At 44.4% G+C, this 22,744-nt stretch overlaps 1 protein-coding gene across 1 annotated transcript in view; it reads right to left on the bottom strand.

Moving 5' to 3' along the window:
* The window catches only part of INTS4 (integrator complex subunit 4), a 52,919-nt gene that overhangs the window by 3,045 nt on the left and 27,130 nt on the right, over positions 1-22,744 (bottom strand). Inside the window, exons 13-21 of the mRNA XM_070943677.1 lie at positions 20,862-20,977; positions 17,946-18,079; positions 15,664-15,821; positions 14,384-14,477; positions 11,127-11,207; positions 7,250-7,380; positions 4,689-4,745; positions 4,115-4,274; positions 1,314-1,457 (exon numbers count right to left, since the gene is read on the bottom strand). Of these exons, the coding sequence (XP_070799778.1) occupies positions 1,314-1,457; positions 4,115-4,274; positions 4,689-4,745; positions 7,250-7,380; positions 11,127-11,207; positions 14,384-14,477; positions 15,664-15,821; positions 17,946-18,079; positions 20,862-20,977 (1,075 nt within the window). The remainder of the gene's footprint in view (positions 1-1,313; positions 1,458-4,114; positions 4,275-4,688; positions 4,746-7,249; positions 7,381-11,126; positions 11,208-14,383; positions 14,478-15,663; positions 15,822-17,945; positions 18,080-20,861; positions 20,978-22,744) is intronic.

The raw sequence follows: 22,744 nt of genomic DNA, 5'->3' as shown, positions 1-22,744 counted from the left end.
CTTTCCTTCCTTTCTGTTTTCTTTCCTTTTTCCTTCCCCCCTCCCTTCTCATCATCCTTCCTTCCATCCCTCTGTCTCCCTTTCACTACCTCTTCCTCTCCCCTTCTGATTTTCCTTCCCGTCTTTTCTTCTTTCTATCCCTCTGTCTCCCCTTTCACTATCCTTCCTTCTTTTCCTTCCTTCTTCCTCCCTCCCCTCTCATCATCCTTCCTTCCTTCCCTTCACTCTAATATTCCCGTTTTCCTTCCTTCCCTTCATCCATCCCTTCTAGTATCCTTCCTTCCCTTCACTCTAATATTCCCATTTTCCTTCCTTTCATCCATCCTTCCATCCCTCTGTCTCCCTTTCACTACCTCTTCCTCTCCCCTTCTGATTTTCCTTCCCATCTTTTCTTCCTTCTATCCGTCTCCCTTCACTATCCTTCCTTCTTTTCCTTCCTTCTTCCTCCCTCCCCTCATCATCCTTCCTTCCTTCCCTTCACTCTTAATATTCCTGTTTTCCTTCCTTCCTTTCATCCATCCCTTCTACTATCCTTCCTTCCCTTCACTCTAATATTCCCATTTTCCTTCCTTTCATCCATCCTTCCATCCCTCTGTCTCCCTTTCACTCCCTCTTCCTCTCCTGATTTTCCTTCCCGTCTTTTCTTCCTTCTATCCCTCTGTCTCCCCTTTCACTATCCTTCTTCTTTTCCTTCCTTCTTCCTCCCTCCCCTCTCATCATCCTTTCTTCCTTCCCTTCACTCTTAATATTCCCGTTTTCCTTCCTTCCTTTCATCCATCCTTTCCTCTCCCTTCTATCCTTCCTTCCCTCCCTACATCGTTCCCATTTTCTTTCCTGTCTTCTTTCCTTCCTTCCATCCCTCTGTCTCCCTTTCACTATCTCTCCCTCTCCCCTTCTGATTTTCCTTCCTGTCTTTTCTTCCTTCTATCCCTCTGTCTCCCCTTTCACTATCCCTCCTTCCTTCTTTCCTTCGTTTTCCTTCCTTCCTGTTTTCTTTCCTTTTTCCTCCCTCCCTCTCTTCTCATCATCCTTCCCTTCCTCCCCATCCATCCATCCATCCATCCATCCATCCAAATTAACCTTGTTCTAATCCAGCACCATTGGTGGGTTGCTCCTGGTTCGGTCCGATTCTATAGAACCGGTAGTAAAACTGGCGGGAAGCTCCGCCCACCCACCACGACGTCATCACGGGTGATCTGCGCATGCGCAGAAGCTTCTGCGCATGCGCGCGTTCCCACTACAAACCGGTAGTAAAGGTAAGTGGAACCCACCCCTGCCCAGCATGGTGAACTTCGTGGCTCCATTCCCATTACCTGAACTTTCACTGTGCTTTGTGGATCTTGCACGTGTTCCAGAGTGGCGTCCACATCCAGAGCGACAACTAACCCTGACGTGAAGCGCAGGGGATTGTCGGACTCTCCCGTGGGTTCAATAATGGTGGCAGTTGCTCGGTGGACCTGGGGGCAAGAAATGGGGCAACATCAACCTACGTTTCTTGTGTCGAAGCGTGAATCAGCCTCGTTTCCCCCCCTGGGGAAACTGTAATTAATTAGAGGTGAATGGATCTTGTTTTCCATGCTGTATACTTTCAAAGAAAGAAAACCCGAATGTATTCTAAGAAACATTTTATTATAAAAGTAAAAAAACTAGCTAACTACATTTTACCGGCAATCTTATCACACAGACGGACAAAGGAAATATAAATCAGGAAGTTAGAAAAGAAAGAATGTAGACATGCGCAGTAGTCCAATGTCTCACAAGACAGTCTTATCTCAGTTGCTACAGATAAGTTCTCTGGCCAGGCTACCGTAAGTCTTAGGATGGAAGCTCAGCTGGCAAACACTTAACGCAGTGACATCTTGAGATGAAGCAAACCTTGCAAATTCCCTTTTCCAATCCCTGATCTTCTACAGCAGTGATGGCTAACCTTTTTGCCGTCGTGTACCAAAAGCGGGGGGAGCGCGGCAAGGTCGCCCATGTGTGTGCCCACACCCATAATTCAATGCGCCCCACCCCTGCACACCCCTTTTAGCACATGATGGCACAGTGGGCCCAGTAGGCCCATTTTTCACCCTCCCCAGGCTCCAGAGGCTTTCTAGGAGCCTGGGGAGGGCAAAAACAGCCTTCCCCACCCCTTCAGAGGCCCTCCGGAAGCCGGAAACAGCCCATTTCCCAACTTCTATCTCTATCTCTCTATATATATCTCTCTATCTCTATTTATCTATCTATCTAGCTGCATTCTTTCTATATGTCAGACAGACTGTCTATCTATCGCCCATTTATCTCCCTCCCATTTATTTATTTATCTGTCTGTCTAAATCCCATCTATCTATATCCTCTCTATCTATCCATCCATCCATCCATCCATCCATCCATCCACATTCCATCTATCTATATATCCTAACTATATCTATATCCTTTCTGTCTATCTATATCTTATCTATCTATATTCTATCTATATCTATATATTTTACATATCCTTCCTTCCTATCTATCTCCCCTGTTTCCCCCAAAATAAGACATTCCCCTGATAATAAGCCCAATCGGGCTTTTGAGCTCATGGCAATAAGGCCAAGCGCTTATTTCAGGGTTCAAAAAAATATAAGACAGGGTCTTATTTTCAGGAAAACGTGGTATCTATTTATCTATCTATCTATCTATCTATCTATCTATCTATCTATCTATCTATCTATCTATCTATCTCTATCTCTTTATCTGTCTCTATCTACCCTGTTTCCCCCAAAATAAGACATTCCCCTGATAATAAGCCCAATCGGGCTTTTGAGCTCATGGCAATAAGGCCAAGCGCTTATTTCAGGGTTCAAAAAAATATAAGACAGGGTCTTATTTTCAGGAAAACGTGGTATCTATTTATCTATCTATCTATCTATCTATCTATCTATCTATCTATCTATCTATCTATCTATCTCTATCTCTTTATCTGTCTCTATCTGCCCTGTTTCCCCCAAAATAAGACATTTCCCTGATAATAAGCCCAATCGGGCTTTTGAGCGCATGGCAGTAAGGCCAAGCGCTTATTTCAGGGTTCAAAAAAATATAAGACAGGGTCTTATTTTCAGGAAAACGTGGTATCTATCTATCTATCTATCTATCTATCTATCTATCTATCTATCTATCTATCTATCTATCTATCTCTATCTCTTTATCTATCTCTATCTTTTTTTTTTTTTTTAATTTGATTTATATGCCGCCCTTCTCCGAAGACTCAGGGCGGCTTACAATGTGCTCAGCAATCTACCCTGTTTCCCCCAAAATAAGACATTTCCCTGATAATAAGCCCAATCGGGCTTTTGAGCGCATGGCAATAAGGCCAAGCGCTTATTTCAGGGTTCAAAAAACTATAAGACAGGGTCTTATTTTCAGGGAAACATGGTATGTGAAACCCACCGCTGATTAAGGGCCCTGTTTCCTGTCTATATTGTTAACAGGTCTCCTTTATTTTGGCCATGTCATGCGGTGCAATTCCCTAGAGAAAGCGATTATGTTGGGAAGGGTTAGTGGTAAAAAGAACACAATGGTGGGACAGAATCAAAAGCTGACACCAAGCCAGAGCATAAAGCAACTCTGTGCTGTTAATGCTTTCTAATTTTTTTAATTGTTTTAAAATGTCTTTTAAAAAAATTAATTGTAGTATATGTTCTGAATTGAAAGCCACCCAGAGTCATTTACTGAGATGGGCAGCTGTAGGAATTGAATGAAGAATGAATGAATGAATGTATTTATGAATGAATGAATTTACAAATGAATGAGTGAATTTGTGAATGAGTGGATGAATTTACGAATGAATGAATGAATTTGTGAATGAGTGAATGAATTTATGAATGAATATATTTATTTATGAATATATTTATTTATGAATGAAAATGAATTTATGAATTTATGAATGAATGAATTTACGAATGAATGAATTTGTGAATGAGTGAATGAATTTATGAATTTATGAATATATTTATTTATGAATATATTTATTTATGAATGAAAATGTATTTATGAATTTATGAATGAATGAATTTGTGAATGAATGAGTGAATGAATGAGTGAATGAATGAATGAATGAATGAGTGAATGAGTGAATGAATGAATGAAATCTCACCTTCTCTGGCAATGGAAGGCGAAGGAAATTACTCTGTCTCAAGGTCACCCGGAGGATCTTCACTACCTCTGAAGGCTTGGAGGTGACCAACCTGGGCATCAGGTCAAGAAGCTTATCCACAAAGCTGCCCTGCATCTGAGGCAGCTCAGAAATAAAACACCTGTGAAAGGATGAGAGGACAGAGAAATCGAGGCATGACAACACAGAGGCATAAAAAAATGTGTATTAACAACAGCTATTTTTTTTTTATTATTAAAACAAACTGGAAATATAAAGTCAAGAATAGAAAGCGATTCCGCTAAAAATAATGAAAGAATGAAAAAATACATGTATGACTAAAAGGAACACGAGAAGAAAAACGAGACGACGATCAAACTATTGATAACTAGAATAATTAATTATTACCTTTCTGAGAGTAGGGTTATGTCTATGTGTATGTGTGTAACAAATACTTGTGTCAACCCTGATAGCTTGTGGATGCAAAAGAGAAGGAAAATTGAGACAAGGGCAACCTTGTGACAAAGGGGCGTGTACCTGTTAGCACCTGAGGAATATCTAACCAGACAGTACACACCTTTGAAAAGAGTCCACTTCCTGCAAAAATTTCTCGCATATCCCGAGCGGTTCCACCCTGTGACAAAGATACAAAGTCCATCTTGATTTTGGCCGGTTGCAAGTCACTTCCAGACCAAGAAATCAGACACGATTATTCTACAGAAAAGCTGGCGTGGGAATGCAAGCGATGCAAAACAAATTTCCATTCCAATTCGTATTTAACCATCAATTCAACGCAAGGCCTTTGGTAAACCCCTTTGGAACCTACATCAAATTTGAAATTGGGGTGGGGGTGTGTGAATTTGCTTTGGACAAGTGCCATCCACATCATTACTGTAAGTAATGATCAGGCTGAGGGAGGAGTCAAACGCGTCACACGTCACAAGTCCCTTCGCACCCACGAGCGATCCAAGTCCAGCTTACTTGTGACTTCCTTATTTACTGCCAAATTGCTTTAACTGTTAGTAGTTCAGATTCTTGCAGAGTGTTTAAGCTTACAATAAATCTTTATTCGAACTGCCTGGACCTCCCGATTTCCCTGGCACGTGACAATTACAACCATTCGTTCAACGACGATTCAAAGTTACAATGATGCTGAACAAATGCTGATTATAACCGGTATTTCAGAGTTATGGCTACCTAAGCATCTTATGGTCATATGATTGTGATCTGGGCGCTTGGCAATCAGTTTGCATTTATAATGAGGTGCCGAGCACTCTCTGATCACATGATCGCTATTTGTAATGTTGTCTACCAGTTTCTCCAGAAAGTCAATGGGAAAGCCGGCAGGAAACCTTGCAGATAATTGTAGTACGTTTCCACCACATGTGCATTATTCCCCAGTCTCTTTGTCCTCATTTGCACAACTCTGCAGACTCTTCCCATCCTGGGTACCACTTCCCACACATGCCAGGCACCCTCCCCAACGGGCACCCCATGCGCAACACCTAACCACACAGCATCTCTCGCATCCTGCCCCATGTCCTCTCCAACCCGTGGGGTGTCTCTCACACACATCCCAAATGATTCGCAATGCACCATTCCCAACCTTCACTTGCATCCTTGTATACCCACTCCTCCCTCCCTCCCCCATCTGGCAAAAACCACTTACCTAACTGCTATTCTGGGACTTGAGAATTCCTGCCAGCTTCCCTACTGACTTTGGTTGTGGGAAGCCGGCAGGAAGATGCCTCACCTAATGACTGTGGGATTCCGTTAACGATGGCAAACGGGACAGCCGGAATTGCCGTCATTAAGCAAAGCGGTTACACTTTACATTCGCATCACTTTGCGATGGAAATTCCAGTTTCTTTTGTCATCGTTAGTCAAGGATTATCTGTAAAATTTCCCTGTTTATTTATTTATGTATCTGGTCACTAAGAATAACACAATAATGGAGTTGGAAGGGATCTTGGAGGTCTTCTAGTCCAACCCCCTGCTCAGGCAGGAAACTATACTATTTCAGACAAATGGCTACCCAATCTCCTCTTAAAAATCTCCTATGTTGGAGACTTTTCTGGAGGCAAGTCGTTCCACTGATTAATTGTTCTCATCATTTAGGAAATTTCTCCTAAATTCTGTTCGATTCCTATTCCTTAATCTGTTCTGTTCTGTTCTATTCTATTCTAATCCTGAATTCTATTCTATTTCTAAATTCTATCCCATCCCATCCTATTCTATTCTATATACTATTCTATTCATTCCCTATTCTATTCTATTCTATTCTATTCTATTCTATTCTATTCTATTCTATTCTATTCTATTCTATCCTATCCTATCCTATCCTATCCTATCTTATCTGCTATTCTATTCTATTCTATTCTATTCTATTCTATTCTATTCTATTCTATTCTATTCTATCCTATCCTATCCTATCCTATCCTATCCTATCCTATCCTATCCTATCCTATCCTATCCTATCCTTTATTGGTTCTGCCTTCAGGTGCTTTGGAAGAGTCAACACCAACCCAACAGCACATAATTTTATTTATTTTTTATTTATTTTATTAAATTTCTATACCGCCCTTCTCCCGAAGGACTCAGGACGGTGAACAGCTACGAGATAAAACACATAAATACAAAAATTTAAAATAAAATAAAAACAAATTAAATAATTTGGCTGAACAAATTTAAAATACCCCATAATTTAAAAACAAATTAAAATTTACATTTAAAAAGGGAGAAGATTTAGGCCAGGCCAGCTTGATGAAATAAGAAAGTCTTGAGCGCGGGACGGAAGGTGTGCAGATCCGGGATCCTCCGTATCTCTGGGGAGAGCTCGTTCCAGATCGTAGGTGCCCCCACAGAGAAGGCTCTCCCCCTAGGGGCCACCAGTCGACACTGTTTGACCGACGGCACCCGGAGGAGCCCCTCTCTATGGGAGCGTACTGGCCGGTGGGAGGTTATTGGTGGTAGCAGGCGGTCCCGTAGATAACCAGGTCCTAAGCCATGGAGCCATCAATCAATCCAAAGCTTTGCAAAGCTTTATGAGCCAACTATAGTCAGTAACTCAATCCACTTTCCGCTAATTTCTGTCTCCAGTGATCTGGCATCCCCAAAAGTCCCAGAAAACCTCCTTACCCTCTCGTTGTCCGCACGGTTACAATCAACTGCAGGGCCTTGGCCTGCAGCCTCATATGGTGGATGATGACCACTTGCCGATGCTCCACGTTGCTGTACATGAACTCCATCTTGTATGTTTCTTCCATAATCTAGACGAGAAGGGACTCTTTTTTAAATTCTTTGAGGGGGGTGGGGGCTACCGAAAGATGGCTTCACCTGGAAAATGGTGTGTTGGCTAGTTCAAACCCACAATGGCTGAAGCAACCGCACAATACAACGCAATCAAAGCAATCATCAAGAACCTCTTCTTAACATCTGTTGTAAATCACCCAAAGTCACTTGCATGAGATGGGTGGTGTAGAAATTAGATACAGTAGATAGATAGACAGACAGACGGATGGATGGATGGACAGACAGACAGACAAATAGATGTAGGTAGAGATAGATATAGATATAGATAAAAGATAGATAGATAGATAGATAGATAGATAGATAGATAGATAGATAGATATGATATATAAAAGATAGATAGATATGATACAATAGATAAAAGATAGTTAGATAAAAGAAAGATAGATAGATAGATAGATAGATAGATAGATAGATAGATAGATAATTAGAACTGCAGAAAAAACAATTACTACCAACCTGCCTTCCATGGAGGACCTGTATACTGCACGAGTCAAAAAGAAGGCTGGGAAAATATTTACAGACCCCTCGCATTCTGGACATAAACTGTTTCAACTCCTACCGTCAAAACGACGCTATAGAGCACTGCACACCAGAACAACTAAGACACAAAGGAGAGTTTCTTCCCGAACGCCATCACTAAAAACCATTAGCTAAACAAATAATTCCCACAACACTGTCAAACTAGTTATTAAGTCTGCATTGCTATTAATCTTCTCATTGTTCCTATCACCCATCTCCTCTCACTTATGACTGTATGACTGTAACCTTGTTGCTGGTATCCTTACGATTTATATTGACTGTTTCCCTATGACCATCATTAAGTGTTGTACTTTATGATTCTTGACGAATGTCTCTTTTCTTTTATGTACACTGAGAGCGTATGCACCAAAGACAAATTCCTTGTGTGTCCAATCACACTTGGCCAATAAAGAATTCTATTCTATTCTATTCTATTCTATTCTATTCTATTCTATTCTATTCTATTCTATTCTATTCTATTCTATTCTATTCTATTCTATTCTAGATAGGTAGATGTAGAGATATAGATGATGAATGAGAGATGAGAGATGATATATAAAAGATATATAAATGATAGATATATGATAGATAAAAGATAGATAAGATACCTAGACAGACAGACAGACAGACAGATAGATAGATGTAGAGATATAGATGATGAATGATAGATGAGAGAGATGATACTGTATATAAAAGATATATAAATGATAGATATGATGATAGATAAAAGTTAGATAGATAAGATACCTAGACAGACAGATAGATAGATGTAGAGATATAGATGATGAATGATAGATGAGAGAGAGATGATATATAAAAGATAGATACGATATGATAGATAAGATAGATAGATAGATACCTAGACAGACAGACAGATAGACAGATAGATAGATAGATGTAGAGATATACAGTAGATGATGAATGATAGATGAGAGAGAGATGATATATAAAAGATAGATATATAAATGATAGATACGATATGATAGATAAAAGATAGTTAGATAGATAAGATACCTAGACAGACACAGACAGATAGATAGATGTAGAGATATAGATGATGAATGATAGATGAGAGAGATGATACTGTATATAAAAGATATATAAATGATAGATATGATATGATAGATAAAAGTTAGATAGATAAGATACCTAGACAGACAGATAAATAGATAGATGTAGAGATATAGATGATGAATGATAGATGAGAGAGAGATGATATATAAAAGATAGATACAATATGATAGATAAAAGATAGATAGATAGATACCTAGACAGACAGACAGATAGACAGACAGATAGATAGATAGATGTAGAGATATAGATGATGAATGATAGATGATAGAGAGAGGTGATAGATGAATGGATGGATGTAATAGACAACACTGAAAAAAGTAACTATGACTAGTGCTCCCATTTATAACCATCACAGTATCCCCGCAGTCATCTGATCAATTTGGCTGCTTGGCAACCGGCAGAGTTGCAGCATCCCGGAGTCACGTGATCACAATCTGTCCCCTTCCCAGCCAGCCTCTAATAAGCAAAGTTAATGGGGGAGGGGGGGAGCCAGATTCACTTAATGATCGTGTGATTCCCTTCACAATGGCAGGGATTCCCTTAAGAACCATGGCAAAAGAGATGGTAAAATCGGTCGGGACTCACTGAACAACCGTCTTGCTTAACTACAGACTCCACACTCCAACCTGGAGCTACAAATATTCTCTTTTGTTCTTGTTGTGACCTAGGCTTCCTGAGCCATTAAAACATACAAATAGTCCCAAAAACCTCTTTTATTGCAACAGCTGTGAATTACGTTCGTTCGCAGCCGAGTCCCCATTAGTTGCAAAAATGTCCTTCGGGGATAATCACCCACCTTTATCTCCCTTGAACTCTGCCAAAGACCTACTTGGCAAAGCCCCACAGAGTCCAGAATCAAACAGAGATGCCGACTGGGAACAGATTTAGCAACATTGCTTTCCTGCAAAGGGCCCACGTGCCTTTGCTCCTCTTTTAAGCCTTATGGGAGGGGCCAATCATTTCCAGGCCTTACTCCCGAGTCGTCCCTTTTGTTTTAACTGTTCTTGCTTTCTGGTAGCTCTGCGCATGCGCGCACTGGGAACAGGCTCCTCCTGTTCCTCTGCCTCTCTGATGTCTGACTCTGGAGGCTCTGGAGTCCGCGCAGAAACTCCCAGATGGCCCTGGCCCCATCTCTGCCTCTGACTCAGAGCCGTCATCCGAGCCTTCCCCAGACTCCAGGACTGGCCTATGTTCCTCCCCAGCCTCCTCACTGTCCAACTCCACTGCCAGCTCCGCAGGCTGCTGGCGGACCACAACACTTCTTGGTTTTCCTACCGCCCCTGAGCCAACAATACCCAGCCCAAACAGTTCTCCATTCCCACCCAGAGGTTCCGTCCCCCACTCCACAAGATAACAACGTCCTGTGCGAATGTGAAGAGACGCAAAGTCCAGCCTGTTTGTTGGTCTGCCTATTACTACCAGTAGAATGTGCCCATTTGTTTCTGGCTAACATCTTCTTTTAACGACCCCATAATCCCTTGCGGGGTGGAGTCTGGGCAACTGAATGGAACGAGCAGAGTGTTTACTGGCCGGATGCCCTTCCCTGTCGCCAGTGCGGAGTTTTGTTCAGCAGATATATTCTCACTGTGCCCAGAGAGAAATATCTGCCTCCACCTAGGATCGAACTCACAGCCTCCTGATAGGACACCGCACCACTGTTTGTTTGTTTCTGACTTACGATTTAACCAAGAAGGTGGCAATCAGCCCCGTTACCTTCCTGGGGTAATTGCCTGAGTTAGAGGTGAATCGTGGCATTTTCCTTGTGTATACTTTTGCAAGAAAATAAACCCGAAGATATATTTTCTAAGAAAAACTCATTTATTTGTTATAAAGAAAATAAAACATCTCACTAGTCTAATTAGTTACATCTTGGCAACGTTCCTGCCGGACCTCTCTTGGCAGGAGAACAAAAAAAGTTTTTAGAAGAAAGTGAAGGAATGTAGACATGCGCAGTTAGCTTACTGATAAGAAACTTGGCAAGCTACGGTAAGTCTGAAAGTCCAAAAATAATAGCTCATCTGGTAAATACAAAAACGCAGTGACAGTTGAAAGGTTTGATCTGGACACGGAATAAATAAATAACCCACCTCACCCCACCTTCCCAGCATACCTGCCGAGCTGCAGCTAAGGCCAGAGCGTTCTGTTTCACGTAAAGGGGAGCTGCGACGTTCCAGAGTTTTTCCTGCAGAGCCTGAAAATAAAACGAGACCCAGAGTGTTTTTTCCCCAACAGATCTCACGCGGGGAACGTTGTCACCTGGAACAACCTGTGCGATGGAAAGCTCCGGATCTCACAGGTGAGGCCGAGGGAACTTTGGACTGCACGTCGGAGGGTTGGTTCTAGAGATTCTCGGTCATCCAGACCATGGGTGTCCCAAAGACCTAAACGGCCCTGGTGGCTCAGCAGACTGATAGCATTGTGACTAACACCAGCTGCCTGCAATTACTGTAAGTTCGAATCTCACCAGGCTCAAGGTTGACTCAGCCTTCCATCCTTCCTAAGGTGGGTAAAATGAGGACCCGGTTTGTGGGGGCAATAAGCTGACTTTGTATAAATATACAAAAGTATGAAGGCTATTGCTTAACGCATTGTAAGCCGCCCTGAGTCTCCGGAGAAGGGCGGCATATAAATCAAATTAAAAAAAAAAAAAGATGCTGTCAACCCTGAAACTGACCTGACCGAAGCCATTTTTTACCGCTTCAGTGTTGCCACACTGGAGCTGAGGAATAGGGAAATGGGATTTGAGATAGGAGGGACTCTGTAGCCAAAACAAAATATTTTCTCTTGGGAACCAAGGACATTCTAGAAAAACTTTTAATTAGGTCAAAAAAGCGCGGGAGTCTTCAGAGTCGGCTTTCACCAGGTATGTGCCAATATGGTATGTCTAATAAAGCTATTCTTTGAGGAATCTACCTGCCTCGGAGTTTTGCTTGCTATGGATCTATTACTTGGAACCCTGACAGATGTTTTATAAAGAGGCAGCTGAACTTTTTCTTTGAAGACGTTTTGCTTGTCATCCAAGAAGCTTCTTCAGCTCTGACTGGATGGTGGGGAATGGAAGGATTGATGCTCCTTGAGGTCATCTGGTCGTTAGTACTCCCTCTGAAAGTCGTTGAGGCCACTTGAAGGCCTCATAGGAGAACACTGGAGAACAAACCTATCCGGATAAAATTCAGCAGTCCGTATCTTCATTTAAAAGACAAAGGCCACTCTTTTGAAGACAGCAAAGTCCACATTTTGGGCAGAGGAGACTGCTGGTTTGAAAGAGGGGTCAAAGAGGCCATCATCAAAATTGAACCGCCCTCTCTCAACGGAGGGCGGTTGGGGGCAAGACATTGGCCCAAACGGAGAGGGCGCGTAACTTGGGTGTCCTCCTGGATGCACGGCTGTCTTTAGAAGAGCGTATGACGGCCATGGCCAGGGGGGCTTTCTATCAGGTTCACCTGATACGCCAGTTGCACCCCTTTCTGGATCGGGACTCCTTATGCACGGTCACTCATGCCCTCATCACTTCCCGCCTGGACTACTGCAACGCTCTCTACATGGGGCTCCCCTTGAGGAGCACTCGGAGGCTCCAACTGGTACAGAATGCAGCCGCACGGGTGGTTATTGGGGCGACATGGCACTCCCACGTGACACCTCTCCTGCGCAAGCTGCACTGGCTTCCAGTGGTCTTCCGGGTATGCTTCAAGGTATTGGTTCTCATCTTCAAAGCGCTCTATGTCTTAGGGCCCACTTATTTACGAGACCACCGTCTGCCACCGATAACCTCCCACCAGCCAATACGCTCCCACAGAGAGGGCCTCCTCAGGGTGCCGTCTGTCAGGCAATGTCGGCTGGTGACCCCCCGGGGAAGAGCCTTCTCTGTGGGGGCACCCGCCCTCTGAAATGAGCTACCCCCAGGGATATGACTGATCCTGGACCTCTGGACCTTCCGCCGGGCTCTGAAGACTTTTTTTATTTCAGCAAGCCGGGCTGGCTTAAAAATCTTTTAATTGTTGAATTTTATGGACAAGGGGTTTTAAATTGGGGGAAGCCAATATATATTTAATTTTGTTTTTATAGTATTTTAATGTTTATATTGTATGTTTTTTAATTTCGGCTGTTCACCACCCCGAGTCCTTCGGGAGAGGGGGCGGTATAAAAATTTAAATAAATAAATAAATAAAATAAATACGACATCATCTCTCTCCAGTCTACAACATGATCCTTTTGAGTAGTTCCAAGGAGGCTCCACCCCCATTTGCACCACTCAGGTGACCCTGAGGACACAGATAAACCTCCAAGTGGCCTCAATGACTCTCTAAAAGGAGGCAAATGACCAGCTGTCTGTGAGGACTATAAATCCTTCCACCTTTCACCATTTAGTCAGAGCTGAAGAAGCTTCTTGGATGAGAAGCAAAACGTCGTCAAAGAAAAACCAGAAAGTCCAGTTGCCTCTTGAAAAAAAAAAAAGGCACCTTCGAGACAACCATAAACCTGGATGACGGAGAATCTCCGTAGATGGACTGAAAGGGAATAGCTGGTTCCATGTAATTTCCTAGCTTATACCAGGGGTGGGCAACTTGAAGTCCACAGATTGTAAAAGGGCCACAGTTGCCCACCCCTGGCTTCTACCAATGTTTTGCCCCAGCTACGGACCCCATAGAACGCAGCACACACAAAGTCCGTACAAACCTTAAGTTTACTAATTAAGGACTACTAATGAGCTTTCTTAGTAGTTGTTCGAACACAAGTACAGTTTAAATCAGTCTTTTCTGAACAAGGGCTGTTAATTTAACTTCATTAACAGCCGACAAGAATCCAAAGAATAATAACTCAATTCTGAGGCACAGTATTTCAGATAACTGTAATCTTACTGTGGTTGGCAGAATGCCCAGAAGCAATTTGCAGGAAAACTGACAAGAGAGAAACAAGAGCCGAATCAAACATTTCTGGAATCAAGACGCGAAGGAATATGAACGAAGTTGTTTCCTGCAAATTGCTTCAGTCGGCGTTCCTCCTTAAATAGGCTAAGGGAGTGGCCAATTAGCCCCAAGCCTTACTCTCGAGGAGACCTCCTCCTGAGGAGCCACTTCTGCCTTTTAACAGCTCTGCACGCTCGTGCATCGAGAAGAGGCTCCTCCTCTTCTTCCTCTTCACTTATGGGAGCTTTTGGAGGTTCTGAAGGCCCTGGCTGAATCCCCGCCTCTGGCACCACATCTTCTCCAGCCTCCTAATTTTCTGACTCGAGCGCCAGCTGCACAGGCTGCTGGTGCAGCACCACACCAGCCTCCTCGCTGTCGGAATCAGCTACTAATTGCACAGGCCGCTGACGGGCCACAACAACCAAGAGTAAGGAAACACACAGCAGTTGTAAACGCATACCTTAATGAGAAGGAGCTGGCAGCGTAGGTAAGCGGCAGAGAAGTCAGCCATGCCAGCTAAGTCGGACTGCAATTCTCCAAACCTCTGGAGGTCCCTGGGCCAAAGAAAGCAAACATATAAAGGAGTCCCTGCAGGTTTGCCATGCTAAAGGTAAAGGTTTGGAATATATTTTGAATATTAGTAGCTTGGGTTGGTAGTTGGGCTGTTCGTTTGAGCTCCGAGCTTGGCAATTTGCTTGGCAAACCTTTCGTCACCATTCGAGGAGACATCGTCAGTGCGCTCTGAATTGGGTTTGTCTGTGAGAGCACTGGCCTTAAATACCTTTTCATGGGATGCAAATTAGCATTAGTGTTTTTTCCCCAGTCCAGTCGTGACTGACTCTAGGCGGCAATGCTCACCTCCGTTTCTTAGCCGAGGGAGCCAGTATTGTCCGAAGACAATTTCTGTGCCCAGCAGTCAAAGGCGCATGGAACGCTGTTATCTTCCCACCGAAGTGATACCTATTCATCTACTCGCATTTGCGTACTTGCCAATGGCTAGGTGGGCAGGAGCTGGAGCAAGGAACGGGAGCTCATCCTGTCCCATAGCGAGCGGGTCTCGAACCTGGCCTGTCAACTTTCCAGCTGACAAGCTCAGTGTCTTTAACTGCATCGAGCCCCCTTTACTATTCATAGCCAACTTTGGGGGAGGAGAAGTGCTCATCTCTGTTTCTAGGCCACTGAAGGTGAAGACATTTCCACAGACATGTGGCCAGCGTGACATTACATCGCCGCACAGAGCATGCAGCGAAATACAGTGCCTTGTTACCTTCCCACCGAAGTGGTACCTATTAATCTACTCGCGTTTGCATGCTTTCGGACAGCTAGGTGGGCAAGAGCTGGAGCAAGGGACGGGAGCTCACTCCTTTAAGCAGTGGTAGGACTTGAACCGCCGGAGCACAGACCTTCTCCGGTATCTTTTAAGTCACTGAGCCACCATGCCTCCACGGGCACAGAAAAGAGTGGAGGAAATTCTGCTTTGTTAGCAAGAGACAATTAGCATTTTGGCTTGTTCAAGTTCTCAAAGACAGGCTCAGCTGAGTTCCCAAGGATAAACTAGAGATGGAAGATGGATTTGTGCAGCTACTTTGGACACCAACCCTACACTGCTGAATACAGGCAGCCCGTTTAAGGGTTTGGGGACTAAGAAACAGAAAACTATGCGGAGAATTCGGTGGATGAATTCACCCAATTGGGTGAAGATGTCCAGCCCGCCCCTCTCTCGTTTCCCAAAGCCAGTACCGAATGGTGAATTCCAGCAGCTCCTGAGTGCCCTGGGGATCCAAATGCTGAAGACTGAAAACTCTTTCGAGGCTCTGCTGTAGAAATTCCTGAGAAGGATCTTCTTGAAGGGTGAGGCTGGCAGGGCCGGAAGAAGAGGCTATCTTTTTCCCAGGCAGCTATATAAAAAGCAAAAAAGAAATAAGACATAAAAGAGAAGAGGGGAAGAGGGGAAGGGAAGAGAGGCGAGGCGAGGCGAGGCAAGGCAAGGCAAGGCAAGGCAAGGCAAGGCAAGGCAGAGGGAAGGGAAGGGAAGGGAAGGGAAGGGAAGGGAAGGGAAGGGAAGGGAAGGGAAGGGAAGGGAAGGGAAGGGAAGGGAAGGGAAGGGAATGAAGAGAGTGGGAAGGAAGAGAGAGGGACAGGAAGGGAAGGAAGAGAGTGGGAAGGAAGAGAGAGGGGAGGGAAGGGAATGGAGAGAGGGAAGGAAGAGAGGGGGAAGGGAAGGGAGGGAAGGAAATGAAGAGAGTGGGAAGGAAATGAAATGAAGAGAGAGGGAAGGAAGAGAGACGGGAAAGAACGAAAGGAAATGAAGAGAGAGGGAAAGAAGAGAGTAGGAAGGGAATGAAGAGAGAAGGAAGGAAGAGGGGGAAGGGAAGGAAGAGAGAGGGAAGGAAAAGAGGGGGAAGGGAGGGAAGGGAAGGGAATGAAGAGAGAGGGAATGAAGAGAGAGGGAAGGGAAGGGAATGAAGAGAGAGGGAAGGGAAGGAAGAGAGAGGGAAGGAAGAGAGAGGGAAGGAAGAGAGGGGGAAGGAAGAGAGAGGGAAGGCAAGGCAAGGCAAGGCAAGGCAGAGGGAAGGGAAGGGAATGAAGAGAGAGGGAAGGAAGAGAAAGGGAAGGGAATGAAGAGAGAGGGAAGGAAGAGAGAGGGAAGGGAAGGAAGAGAGTGGGAAGGAAGAGAGAGGGGAGGGGAGGGAAGGAAATGAAGAGAGTGGGAAGGAAATGAAATGGAGAGAGGGAAGGAAGAGAGAGGGGAGGGAACGAAAGGAAATGAAGAGAGAGGGAAAGAAGAGAGTGGGAAGGGAATGAAGAGAGAGGGAAGGAAGAGAGGGAAGGGAAGGGAATGAAGAGAGAGGGAATGAAGAGAGGGGGAAAGAAGAGAGAGGGAAGGGGAAGGGAAAGGGGAAGGGAAAGGTTCAGTCAGTCATGCAGTTTCCATGTGCCCTGCAATGCGTTTTTTCCCTTTAGAAGAGCTGGCTTCTCATCTAAGGCATCTTAAAGTTGCCATGTTTGTGCTAAGGACTGTCCTAATAGGATCTGCCTCTCATGGGCAACCCGGAGGCCGTGGGTGACTCCCCCCCCCCCGCCCAGCCCACCACAGGTGTGGCTTCTAGGACCTTCCAGAAACGGAAAGCTAACATGTTCAAAATGTCACATGAGAAGCAGTAGAGGATTCCACTTAACCTTCGCCACCAGTTCAGAACTCGCTTCGCTCACGCATGGCGCTTCTGCGCATGCGCAGAGCGTCCGTGATAATGTCCGGGCGGGTGGGCGGAGCCTCCCGTCGTCACCGGTTAGAAACCCACCACATGAGAAGTCGAGGACTTATAAAACTTGTATTTGTACTTTTGTAAATTTGTATCTGTAAACTGTGTATACTTGTAAAAACACTTGTCATGGATGCCCAATGACTTACCCTCATTCATCCCAATGACTTTTTTTCTTTTTCTTTTAATTTGATTTATATGCCGCCCTTCTCCGGAGACTCAGGGCGGCTTACAATGCGTTAAACAATAGCCTTCATACTTTTGTATATTTATACAAAATCAGCTTATTGCCCCCACAAACTGGGTCCTCATTTCACCTACCTTAGAAAGGATGGAAGGCTGAGTCGACCTTGAGCCTGGTGAGATTCGAACTTACAGTAATTGCAGACAGCTGGTGTTAATCACAATGCTATCAGTCTGCTGAGCCACCAGGCCCTTCCTTCCTTCCTTCCTTCCTTCCTTCCTTCCTTCCTTTCTTTCTTTTAATTTGATTTATATGCCGCCCTTCTCCGGAGACTCAGGGGGGCTTACAGTGCGTTAAGCAATAGCCTTCATCCTTTTGTATATTTATACAAAGTCAGCTTATTGCCCCCACAAACTGGGTCCTCATTTCACCTACCTTAGAAAGGATGGAAGGCTGAGTCAACCTTGAGCCTTGGAGAGATTCGAACCAGCAGAAATTGCAGGCAGCTGTGTTAATAACAGGGTGCGTAGACCACTGTACTATCAAGGCTCTGTGAAGGCTCTATCAAGACTTACCCGCAAAGGCGGCACAAGGTGCCAGAGACTATCCCGAAGGTAGGCGTAGTGCCGGAAGGTGTGGTCCGAGAAGAGCGCCGGCATCGTCGGGCAGGATTTGGCCGCGTTGAAAATAAGAACCAAGACCGCGATATCTGGGCCGCAGGTTAAGGGAGGGAAAAGACTTCAGATCCTTGATTGTAAAGCAGTTAAAACAAGTCTTTTTTTGTTTTTTTAATTTGATTTATATGCCGCCCTTCTCCGGAGACTCAGGGCGGCTTACAATGCGTTAAGCAATAGCCTTCATACTTTTGTATATTCATACAAAGTCAGCTTATTGCTCCCACAAACTGGGTCCTCATTTTACCTACCTTAGAAAGGATGGAAGGCTGAGTCGACCTTGAGCCTGGTGAGAATTGAACTCACAGTAATTGCAGGCAGCCGGATGTTAAATGCTGCCTTAGGAGGCATTAGCCTCCTACGCCACTTTTAAGTGCCAAAGGGTGGGGGGAATATGGTTTGGCAACTGGAGGAACAAAGCTGGTGAGTTTAGGTAAAGGTAAAGGTTCTCCTTGCACATATGTGTTAGTCGTTCCTGACTCTAGGGGGCAGTGCTCATCTCCGTTTCAAAGCCGAAGAGCCAGCGCTGTCCGAAGACGTCTCCGTGGTCATGTGGCCGGCATGACTCAACGCCAAAGGCGCACAGAACGCTGTTACCTTCCCACCAAAGGTGGTCCCTATTTTTTCTACTTGCATTTTTTACGTGCTTTCAAACTGCTAGATTGGCAGAGGCTGAGACAAGTGACGGGAGCTCACTCCGTTACGCGGCACTAGGGATTCGAACCGCTGAACTGCTGACCTTTCAAAGATCAACAAGCTCAGCGTCTTAGCCACTGAGCCACCGCGTCCCTCCTCTGTCATGGCGAGTTTAGAGTAGCACAAAATCAGAAGTACAACAGGCGAGCCCTGGTGGCAAGAGTGGTTAGAATGCAGGATGGAAGGCTGACTCTGCCCACAGCCAGGAGTTCGATCCTGACCGGCTCAAGGTTGACTCAGCCTTCTGTCCTTCCGAGGTGGGTAAAATGAGGACCCAGATGGTTGGGGGGCAAGAGGCTGACTCTGTAAATTGCTTAGAGAGGGCTGTAAAAGCACTGTGAAGTAGTATATAAGCCAGTGATGGCTAACCTTTTTGCCGTCGCGTGCCAAAAGCGGGGGGACCGTGGGGGGGGGGGTCGTGTGTGTATGTGCCCACACTCATAACTCAATGCACCCTGCCCCCCCGTGCATGCACGTCCAACTCCCCCCACTCCCCCTGCTTTTGGCATGCGATGGCACGGTGGGTCCCGTAGACCCGTTTCTTGCCCTTCCCAGCCTCCAGAGGCTTTATTGGCGCCTGGGGAGGGCGAAAAACGGCCTTCCTCAGCCCCTGAGGCCCTCCGGAAGCAGGAAACGACCCGTTTCCCGACCTCCAGTGGGCCCAGAAGGCCTGAAAATCAGCTGGCCGGCATACCTGAGCTAGGGCAATGCTCACGTGCCCCACCGATATGGCTCAGCGTGCCACCTGTAGCACGCATGCCAACACGGATATAAGCCTACAGTAAGTACTCTTGCTATTTCTTCCTTTTTTCCTTTCCCCTTCCCCCCTCCCCTTCCTTTTCATTTCTCCTTCTCCTTCCTCTCCTACTTCGTCTTCCTTTCGTCTCCCCTCCTCGCTTCTCCCCTTAGCTTTCATGGCTAAGGCCAGAGGTGATATTCAGCCGGTTCCGACCTGTTCAAGCGAACCGGTAGCAGAAATCGCGGATAGACCCGCTAGCCTGCCCCGTCTCTATGCTGTTCTATTTAGACACGTTTTTGACCCAGGGCATGTGCACCAAAGTCGCGAGCTCACATTTTTGGTGCTGGGCAAACCGGTAGGTAAATTATGTGAACCCCACCTAGAGATCACTGGAACTAGAACTTGCTTTCTGTTGGCGATTGGCCCAAAGTCCCCCAGCCAGCTTTAATGGCTAAGGCAGAACTAGAATTCACAGTCTCCTGGCGACTGGCCCAAAGTCCTCTAGCTGGCTTTCAGGCTTAAAGGAGCAAGCAAATCCGCATTCGTCAACCAAATGGATGCTAGAATACAGCTGCAATTTTACTGATGGCTTCTCTTTTCACGATACCCCAGGAAACCACAACTGGCGCAAAAGGTGGCTTGCATGCGCATTGCAACTCAAACTTTCTGCCCCACCTACTGGCGGCTTGCATATAAATCAAATTTAAAAAAAAAAAAAAAAAAAACCACAAACGGTTTTGTGCACAAAATCTGAATTCCTTTGGAGCAGGGGTGGTGGGCAACTGTGGCCCTTCTACAACCTGTGGACTTCAACTCCCAGAATTCCCGAGACAGCCAAGCTGGCTCGGGAATTCTGGGAGTTGAAGTCCACAGGTTGTAAAAGGGCCACAGTTGCCCACGCCTGCTTTGGAGCATTAACCCCCCCGAACAGGTATGTGTCAGGGGTGGGTTCTAATTTTTTTTACTACCGGTTCTGTGGGCGTGGCTTATTTTGTGGGTGTGGCTTGGAGGTCATGTGACTAGGTGGGCGTGGCTAGCTGGTCAGAGTCGTTTCTGGAAGGTCCTCGCACTTACGACCAGTCCTCGCACTTACGACCCGACTCATTTGTTTGCTTTTAACACTGATCAGCTGTAGGGCGGCCCTTGGAAGCCCCGCGGCAAGAGTTTAAACAGTTTTTTCCCCTCTAGTCATCAGCTGGGACTCAGGAGGCAGCAATAGATTGGGGGTGGGACCAAATAAAAGGTAAGAATAACGTGGGGGGGTGGGAGGGCGGGGGGGGAAGAACCGGTTCGGTGACGTCATATCGTCACTGCTACCGGCTCGGCTGAACCGGACCGAACCGGGAGGAACCCACCACTGGTATGTGGGGAGGAAAGGATACAAGCCGGATCATCCATGTCTGGTTCTGGGGTGTCGAAGAAAGGGTGGGTCCCCAACAATTCAGGGACGAGTGGGAGCACCAAAGTGGGGTGCCTGCCTCCCAGAAACTTTAAGCACCTGAAAAACAGAGAGGGATCACCTTTTAATGTAACCAAATGGCAAACGTTATTTATTTATTTATTGTTAAAGGCTACAATAATTATTTATGAACAGTTAGAACACAGGTAGCCCTAACTTACAACCGCTCCTTTAGTGACCGTTCAAAATTACAACGTCATTGAAGGAAGTCATTACTAATTGTGCTATTATTCACGTTTTTTCCTGTGCTTTTCAGTGCAAATGATTCATAATGAAAAATTCTATTTCCTTTGTTGCTTTTCTGAAAAGAATTCTGTACTGTCAGAGGTCTTGCTGTATAACTTATGTGTATATGTACTTTTTTTTTCTTTTTACCTAGTATTATTACAAATAGCCAATTTTTATTGGTAATGTAATTATTTGAATGGGAAGGGTTATAATTTCTCTGAGGTGAAACAGACCAGTTTTTCACACTTGCGGCCGTTGCAGCATCCCCCACAGTCACGTGATCAAAATTCAGATGCTTGGCAAGTGACTCATATTTTATGACGGTCTCAGGGATCCCCTTTTGCGACCTTCTGACGAGCGAAGTCAAGGGGGGAAAGCCAGATCCATTGAACCACCAGGTTACTAACTTATCAACGGCAGTGATTCACTTAACAACTGTGGCAAGGAAAGGTTGTAAAATGGGGCAGAACTCACTCAAGAAATGTTTCGCTTCACAACAGAAAGGTTGCACTGTCCCGGGGTCACATGGGACACAGGGGTGAAATATTACCAGTTCGGGCCAGTTCACCCCAACCTGTAGTAAAAAATGCTACTGGTTTGACTGAATAGGTAGTAAAAAAAATGCTTTAAAAAAGTAAAAAAAAAGCTTCCAAAAATCAGCTGTGCCGCCCGATCATCAGAACCTTTTTTTTTTTTTTTACTTTTTTAAAGCATTTTTTTTACTACCTATTCGCCTGAATCGGTAGTAAAAGAAATGCTTTAAAAAAGTAAATAGAACTCAAGATAATTTAGATAAAGATGTAAGTTTAAGACAGAGATATTTAGAAGTAGAATTTGTGTAAAGAGGTTAAATAGGCTAGAGATACCGATGCAGAAAAGTTATTAGTACTGAAATTTTGATATTTTATTTATATTATATAAATAAATAAATAAATAAATATTTAGAATAGTTTGTAATATTATATATTTTTATATACATACATACATACATACATATATATATTATATATAATTATATATAATATATTATATTATATAATATATATAATATATTATATATATTATAGTCTCCTTAGTCTCCCAATGGGCAGCAGAGTGTTTGCTGGCTGCCTGAAAAAAGCCTAGAAACTAGTGGATTGTGATTTCACTGAACTAGGGCTGCATAAAAATCTTGGTTTACGTAGGAAGAACCTGGCTAAAGAGAAATACACATAAAGGCCTACGAAAAGAAAATAAATATATATATTATATATATTTTATTTATTTGATATTTTATTTAAATATTTGATATTTGATATTCTTTTTGGTTGTTTATATTTTTTGCTTTTGTGTGTGTGTGTGTATGTGTTTTTCTTGCTTTCTTGCTTTTTCATTATGTTTCTTTTTGTACTGTGTATTTTAATCTTTGGAAATTTAATAAATATAATTTTTTTGAAAAAAGTAAAAAAATGTTGGCCACGCCCACCCCAGTCACATTATCCCCTCCCCCTACCAAGCCACGCCCACGGAACCGGTAGTAACAAATTTTACATTTCACCACTATATTCCTAGCTGGAAAGTAAACCTAAAATTTAAGGG

The sequence above is a fragment of the Pituophis catenifer genome, unplaced genomic scaffold (assembly GCF_029215685.1).
Source record: "Pituophis catenifer annectens isolate HBS135680 unplaced genomic scaffold, rPitCat1.0.hap2 SCAF_4, whole genome shotgun sequence".
In the NCBI taxonomy this organism is placed as follows: Eukaryota; Metazoa; Chordata; class Lepidosauria; order Squamata; family Colubridae; genus Pituophis; species Pituophis catenifer.
This window is presented reverse-complemented; position numbering and strand designations above follow the sequence as displayed.